This window comes from Callorhinchus milii, unplaced genomic scaffold, assembly GCF_018977255.1.
Source record: "Callorhinchus milii isolate IMCB2004 unplaced genomic scaffold, IMCB_Cmil_1.0 Scaffold13, whole genome shotgun sequence".
NCBI lineage: Eukaryota > Metazoa > Chordata > Chondrichthyes > Chimaeriformes > Callorhinchidae > Callorhinchus > Callorhinchus milii.
The window spans coordinates 971,685-980,083 of record NW_024704754.1 but is presented as its reverse complement, the minus strand read 5'-3'; the positions used below and the strand labels follow the sequence as shown (position 1 = coordinate 980,083).

General features: G+C 42.4%; 1 protein-coding gene across 1 annotated transcript in view; it reads right to left on the bottom strand.

The window, feature by feature from the left end:
* Nucleotides 1-643: 643 nt before the first annotated feature.
* LOC103183755 (collagen alpha-1(XXIII) chain) overlaps nucleotides 644-8,399 on the bottom strand; it is a 78,647-nt gene continuing 70,891 nt past the window's right edge. Inside the window, exons 9-12 of the mRNA XM_042340043.1 lie at nucleotides 7,271-7,297; nucleotides 6,302-6,361; nucleotides 1,348-1,447; nucleotides 644-768 (exon numbers count right to left, since the gene is read on the bottom strand). Of these exons, the coding sequence (XP_042195977.1) occupies nucleotides 644-768; nucleotides 1,348-1,447; nucleotides 6,302-6,361; nucleotides 7,271-7,297 (312 nt within the window). The remainder of the gene's footprint in view (nucleotides 769-1,347; nucleotides 1,448-6,301; nucleotides 6,362-7,270; nucleotides 7,298-8,399) is intronic.

The following is an 8,399-nucleotide window of genomic DNA, read 5'->3' as shown; positions in this document are numbered from 1 at the left end:
AACAGTGAAAAGTCCAACTAGCAAATTGTGCAACAAAAAGGGCAAAAATACCGCAGATGCTGGAGATCCAAAATAAAAAACAGACGTCGCTGGGAACACGCAGCAGGTCAGGCTGGTGCTATGGAGAGAGGAAAGTGGGTTCCGACGAAAGGTCGTTGGCCTGAAACGTCGACTAACTTTCCTCTCCCCATAGCAGATTGTACCACTTTGGGTTTTGCTCGATGCTGCTGCTAAGACAACGTTCACTCGCTCTTCTGCCTCCGAAACGCAATCAAAACGTTGTTAATAAAAATGTATTGGTTAAATGAAGCGTGCGATGTTCTGCCAGATTTACCGGAATATCCCCCCACCCCCCCACCCTCGAAGATTGTACTGACAAATCCTCAATTCGGATGTCAAAGCTTCGAGGTGTCAGGTCACGTGATTGCTTCTCAACCCCAAATTTCCTCCTGTTCAGAGAAAAAAAAACCCTAAATGGGTGGAGTGAGCAATATGATGGAAAATAATTAAACCCAAGACCCTATTTAATGGCCCCCACAGCCTAATCCATCCGCTTTAGCTTCTGTTGCTCAAGCTCCATCTCTGTCTCTTACTTTGTCATCAACAGCAGTATCGAAGACATTGTTTTATTTCCATGTGCCATTTACTTCTTCCTTTTGCACTGTAAAACACTGGTTGCAATGCTCATGTTGAAGATGTTTTCCTTGATATTACTAACAAGAGGAAGCTGGCCCTGTGTTATCTCAAAATGACTAATGTGTCTGGATTCTGGACAAGCGAAACCATATAGACATAGAAAAAGAATTAGACACCTGACCATAAACTGACTCATATAAAGAGGCTTAAACTGATTACATTTTGAATAATAAAATTCCTTCGCTCTGGGGCAAGCAATTACAGTAATGGCTTCCAATCGAGTAAATCATTTCTAAAAGAGATGGTAGTCAAATGGGTTCATCGATACATGTCTTTAAAATAGTAAATGTTTTGATGAGTATTTAAAGTCATAGTGTATTTGGTTTTTTTTTAATTCCCAAAACATAGTAGGCAAACGTGATTAAAATTGTTACTTAATAATAATAATAATCCTGGCATTTGATACAGCGCCTTATCACGTCTTCGAGACGTCTCAAAGCGCTTCACAGGATACACTGTAAAGTGTAGTGACCGTGTGTTTTGTGGACGAATCGCGCAGAGCAATGAGTGGCCCACAAACAGTCGTGGTTTGAGCGATCAAATTATTATTATTATTATTATTTTAAGGGATTATTACCCTCGGAAAAGCGGGTCTATAAGTCTATAAATACCATGCATTTGAACAGGCAGTGATTTCTCTTACAGGTGCACCTGGAATTCCTCTCAGACCAACTTGTCCCATATTTCCTGGAGGGCCGATTGGGCCGGGAGGACCTGGTGGTCCCGGGAGCCCAGACTGACCTTGATCGCCCTGTGCCGTCAACCAGAGAATAAAGAGTTAACATCAAACAGGAGAAGCCGGATGGATGGCAAAGTTACAGCCCAAATCTCAAGGTTTCCTTGCGTTCGACACAGCAGCTGATCAGCTCGTCATCGAGACCTCTCACCGTACAGGAAAAAAAAATAAACCCATGGATATTTTGCAGGGTAGTGGGCGCTCTCTTATTAACATGAATCGCCCACGGAAATATAGACAGTCAATCCACTTTGCAGTGCATCCCGTGAAGCGCTTTGAAACGTCTCGACGACCTGCTAAGGCGCTATGTCAAAGGCAAGGAATTGTTATTCCTCTACCCCCTCCTCGCTCCCTCCCTTCCCTCCCCTCACCCTGACATTCCCCCCCTCCTCGCTCCCTCCCTTCCCTCCCCTCCCCTGACATTCCCCCCTCCTCGCTCCCTCCCTTCCTTCCCTCCCCCTGACCATTCCCCCCCTTCTCGCTCCCTCCCTTCCCTCCCCTCCCCCTGACCATTTCCCCCCAATGCTCGGGTCCCGACCCAACTGTCCAGCGCCTTGGGACGTCCTCCCGACATGAAGGGCGCTCTATAAATGCCATCTTGTTGTTGTTGTTGTTATTATTAATATAAATCTTGAGAATAATTCTCACGGGCGGTGAAGAAATGGGCTGGCATCAAGATGCTCAGAAAAGAGAAAACTTCACCAACTTTCTAGCTAAAAGATATCGTGCTTGGGGTTCACAGTTACACTTTTACTTACTTTACGTTCACAGTTTACTTTCTTGACAAATATACACTCATCCACTGATCCAGTAGGGGGCACAAAATAGTAGCAGTTAAAACTACCGGGAAAGATATTCAAGTTTGGGAATAATATTCTCGCCGGTCCCAGCGTCAAAACAGCATTTGTTGACCGAACTATGTGACGTTTGTTATTCTGCGGAGTAGGGAGTCAAATCTTTTAAGCATAACCACCGCACATTTAATCATTGAACACCGAGCTCTTTTTATCAAAAAGAATCTCGTTTGCAGGTTTTGTCGTGTGCGCACATCTGTTGCTTTTCAACATCCAGCTCACTCCATTTTCTTTGCAGATTTAGGATCCACATACAATTGAGGTGTTAATCATTTCTCTGGCCACCTTAAGATTAGCGTTTGGTTTTGTACTTTACATTTCAAACACAGTATCTGCTTAATTCCTGATTAAAACTGCCTTCTAACCCCAAGGCAGTATAAAGCTCCCTGGAGCAGAGCTCATCCTAAGTAAATACGCTGCAACGAGCCTAACAATTCTTGGCATTGAGAGTGAGGGAATTCCATGAATTCCAAGAGTTATTGTTGTACTTTATTATTGATTTAATGAGTAAATTGTTGGATAGGAAATGTTCCTTGAACGGCTTTTCTCTGATAGCTATGGTGTCATATTGATGCCATGGCACACATCCACTGCGGCAGAAACACGGGGGATAATAATAATCCTGGCATTTGATACAGCGCCTTATCACGTCTTCGAGACGTCTCAAAGCGCTTCACAGGATACACTATGAAGTATTTTACGGGTGAAACGCGGCAGACAATTGCGCACAGCAGCGTCCCCACAAACAATCATGGATTTAGAGACCAATTTTTTTTTAAGGGGATCATTATCCCCGGAAAGTGATCCGCCAATCGACTAACAACTGGGTTCCTACTTACTGCTGGAGGGTGGGGGCGCGCGGGGGGAAAACAGTCATGAATCGAGGCTATAACCTTTGTCCCCAAAGCAGTTATTGGGCCCCACAGAAATGTCGGGTATTTCAGAGATCCTCAAATTTTAAGAGGCAGGTTACCTCTGGGAACTAACTGGCTGTTGATGTGCAATATGCAGCCACAAATGCTTACCACCTGAAAGTCCGTGCTGTAAAATCTTTCCCTATTGATGTCGGGATAGGTGATTGAAGGGCAATCGATCACCCGCTGTACCTTGGGGCAGGCAGGGAGATGACAAATGCTGTCTTGTGTTCTTGATGGCTATTTTGAGAGCAGATGGTACCTATGTGTTTTCAGGTGCAACCGATTGGTCACTGTGCAGTGGCCTAGTGGACATCTTCTCGGCCTCGACTTGCCCTTTGGCAAGTGCGTATCACGTGAAAATTAAGGGCAAGGGTGACTTTCAGGTTAACTTACACACAGTCCCTGGCCTGACCCCAACCACACAGCTGACCTCATGATATCCACCAGCTCTCTCACAGACTTCTCAGTCTCTGCTCCTCGAGCAGGTCTTCAAGCGCTCTGGGACACTATCCGGTAACATGTAGTGACTGTGTGTCTTTGCGGGGAAAGGCGGCAACTAATTTACACAGAGCAACGTGCCAACAAACGGCCGTGAAACAAACCAATCAATTTTATTTGGGAGATTGCTGGTCAGAAACTCCCTTCTCTTTTTGACATTGGTTGGGGCAGGTTACCCACCAATTATTTGAACCCTATGGCTGATACTAAATACTTAATATCATTCCAAATAGGATAAAATACCAGACCTGCCACTCTCACCCTTCAAACCGCTCATTGGTTTTGCAAACTTCCCCAAATCCACTTTATTACATAATTTTTAAAAACTTTTTTTTAAAAAAAGGCATCTTACCAACACATTTTGTTCAAGGTTTTTAGTTGAGAGTAAACGTAAAGCACATTTTTGAAAAAGGAAAATCTTTTTTGGGTCTCAAAGTGTTAATGAAGGTAGAGGTTCTTTCAAAACAACCTCCAACTAAACTCAGATATTTGTTACATCTTGAGAGAAAAAAGCAGAGTCCAAAAGGTTACGCCTCTGGGGCAGTCCCTGGGGAGATGACCTAGAATTCTAACCTCCAATTCACAAACTCCATATGTACTTATTCTAGATTCACTTTTAATGACATTTCATCAATGATTGATGAGGTTTCCGTGATGCACTACATATTCTTTAGGTTTTTTGATTTAGGGCATAGGTGTTCATAAAAGTGTCCGCTCGCTTTAACCTTTTTGGCAAATACCTTGTCCTTTCTCTCAGACATTTTGTGTTAGATTTATATTGTGTCTACGGTTTTCAGGATTTCACCTTGAGATCCCTCTGTGCAAAAACAGCATTCCCCTGCCAACAAGGCTGCCCGGCTCTCAGCTCACTGACAATGTTTCTCTGAAGCTGGAGATGTACAACAGTGATTTGGAGTGACTAGCTTTATGATTAGTCCTTTATGTTGGGAATACATTGCTTCTGCAAGGAACAGGCACCTGTCAAGCAGCTGAGATCTGGAATTGCAAGCGAAATCCCAGAACCTCCTATTCTGTGGTGGAAATGCCAAATTTGATTAAATGTTTTTGATTCAAAATTTGTGGATCAAACATTCAGGAAATGTTCATTGATACATTACAATTGACTGGGGGAAAAATGCAATATAGATGTATGATGAGCTGCTTCTTACGAATCTTAAAGGAAATGACTCTTAAAAGCGTTTGAAAAGTACAGAATAGATAAGAGAGGCAAGCAAAGGTGAGTACAACAAACTTAGGAAAGAGGTTCAAAAGACAATATATACATATATATATAAATAGAGAGAGAGAGGAACACAGCAAAAAATAATAAACATAAAAGCAAGGTTTTCTATAGGCAGACAAGCAATGAAAGAACGGAGGTTAAAGTAGGGATAGGACCACTAAGGAGAAAGAGGGATAAGATCACAGCAGATGGTAAAGGATATGGTCGGAATATTAACCGAATACTTGGCCTCAGTTTTCACAAAGGAAACTGATGAGGAACACTTAGTAAGAACAGATGGGGTAGCGAGTAAAACTACCACACCTAAGGATTGGGAGAAGGGAGATATTAAATAAGTTACACAAATTTAAAGAGGACAAGGCACATGACTCAGACGGACTGCGCCCAAGTATCCTCAGGGAAACCAAGGAGGAGGTAGCTGGAGCTCTAGTGTATATGTATATATATTGTTTAAGAACTTTGTAGAGAAAGGAATCATGCCAGAGGACTGGAGAATGGCCAATGCAATACCTATTTTTTAAAAAAAGGATGATAGAGATAATCCAGGAAACTACAGGCTAGTTATCCTAATATTGCTTGTGGGCAAGGTATAATAATCTGTAATGAAAGATGAAATATCTAGTCATCTGGAGAAGAGGAATATAAATAAGAGCAGACAGCATGGATTTAGGAAAGGAAGGTTATGCTTGACTAACCTTATTGAATTATCTGAAGATATAACTGATAAAGTAGACGAGGCAAATGTGGTGCATTTAAATTTCCAGAAAGTCTTTGATAAAGTGCCACATGAGAGGCTCATGACGACAAGAATAGGGGCTGCGGAATTATGGGACATGTCGCAGAATGGATTAAACTTTAAAAAATGCACTTTGTTTCAGTGTAAATATGCTTATTACAAATCTTGTTCTTCACCTACCCTGTACAAAAACAACTGCACAGATTCTTTTACCCAAAACATAAGAGTTTTGCTTTCTTTCAAACAGAAGAATGAAGAAATAAGTCCTTTATTCTGAGTTTTTCTGTCTGTACATCCTTTTCCTGCCCCTCACTACAGTAGTAAGTTGATAAAACCATACAGCTTGAACACAGTTAACATGAAACACATTTATTTTTCATAATGAAAAAGGAAAGGTTATTTCTTCACTGAATTTTATGGAACCAATTCCTTTAACCCTTAGAAACAAGTCTCAGGGGCAGACTGTAAAACAGTGTGTGTGTGTGTGAGAAAGAGAGAGAGAGAAAGATAAAAGCAATAAAAAAGGAAAGTACAGAGTACAAAGTACAGAGTGAACCAGGAGACAGGGAGACAAATGCCCATCTTAGAGAGATGTGACCGAGTGTGAATGAACCCACAAACCTTCACGGTTAGGATCTGATTACTGTAAAGTGCTGATCCTGCAGAAGAACCAGACAGGCCCTAGAAACACAACATACCACACGTCAGGGCAAATTGCAACGAAAACAGCCAAAGATTCACGATAAAAGAGCAGAAACAGACAGACATCATCGGAATTCATTCCCACCCTGGCGGAGCTGGAGGATATTAAAGACTTCTTTTTTTTAATCCCCGCTTGTCAGATTTAAACTCACCGTTACCGAAAATGAGACAACTAAAATATGCTGATTGCGTTTCTTCCTGTTTCACTGGACAACCAGATCAATTAACAGAAAATCAGTAATGGTTTTGATTCTCGTAATGGCTATTGGTAATTCACTGAGGTCAATGGCTGTTTGACACAGGTCAGGAGTGGCTTTGCAAGGAAACAAGATTGAATGGTTTCAAGAGACCTGACTGTTGTAGCAGTTAATGTCCCAAATCAGGTGTTCCCCTGATGTCTGAGGATGGGGGGGGATTGAGTAATAGTTTTCAACAGTACTCCCATCCGCTCCCACCACTCAGCAGGCTCCAGCCTGCTCCACCTCCCCCACCCCAACATCGGCCCTTCAGCCTCTCCGCTCCCACCCTTTGGAACTCCATCTCACTCCCTCCCTCGCCTCCTTCAAGGCACATCTCAAAAAACCTCCTTTTCGACCTCGCCTTCGGTCGCCCTCCTACCCCCACCCTCCCTGCCCTCCACCTTCCCTGATCCCAACCCAAAGCTCAGGTCCAAATCGCTGACTATTCAGCGCCTTGGGACGTCCTCCTGTTGTGAAAGGCGCTGTGTAAATGTGATTTTAGATTGTATTAGATTGTCTGAAGATGCCATATCTGATATTACAACTAGAAATCATAATGTAGCGAATAGATAAGACAAAGTTTTCCATATTATAACAGCATTTACAGATTTTGGAAAACAAACATCTTTCCTCTAATGTTGGCACTTACCCTTGGGCCGGGATCCCCTTGCTCGCCCTAGAGAAGAAACCCCACAAATATTAGCTTGCTACCTTTCAACAAACATCACATCAGCAGGCAATATGTATCACTGTAAATCATTACAGATGTTAGCACGTTATGTAGAGGGAGATGTTAGAGCCATATGTGATATTTAGCTAACATCTATAATGTTCTGTTTGTATTGCAGGAAGCAAATCATTATCTCTTCCAGTGCTGGGAAACAAACTTACATTTGTAATCAACAGCAATTCTATAATTAGTTGAGCAGAGTTTTGTGTCAAGAAACAACTAAGTGCACCTAACAAACTCTCACACTGGGGTTTAGAGATTATAGCCATAACGACATAATCAATTCCGAATCAATGCCTCCATCTCTATCAATATTCCTCAACTGGAGTCATAAATGCAGAAAGTGGCCCTTTTATCTGACTGACTGATGCTAATTTTGCTGCCAGAAATTGGGTTCAAGCTTTCAGGTTAGTTGGTAAAATCTGCAACCGCAGATCCAAATAGCCACCAAGGCAAGGTTACCAGAGTGTTGCTGAACTTGAAGAACTTGAATGTGGGTTAGGTTCACACTGAGATAAGAACAACCCAACCAATGGTTTCTGTACTAATGGGGAGAAGGGGCAGGTGAGGAAGAGACAATAGTAGTCTTGGATTGAAAGTGGGTGATGTGGGAACAGGAGGAAGGTCCTGGATATTATTCTGGGGGTTTGGTTGGCTTTGGTGTATAATAGTGGAGCTTACCCTTGGGGGGAGTGGGGGGAAAATCGAACGGATTGGGGTACAGACAAACGTAGATAAGTTCTGTGCATCTGGAAGGAGCAGGCTTGCTAAGATGATTTTTTTCCGCCCAACTTATGCTTCTTCTATTAAACTTGTAGATTGTCGATAGAGGGATTACACTGTCGTGAATTGAATCAGCTCCACAAACAAGTTCAGTTAAAGTGTTGTACATAATGTATCCTCATCGGCTTGGTAACCTGTACAAGATCAGCTCTGCAGTTCTAAGTGCTGGCTTTGCTAGCGATTGCATTTATATTGATCATTGGTCAACTCAATTTAAGGGCTGTGACTGCAGAAAATACCAGGACTTAGAAACTTGCAGAGGGTT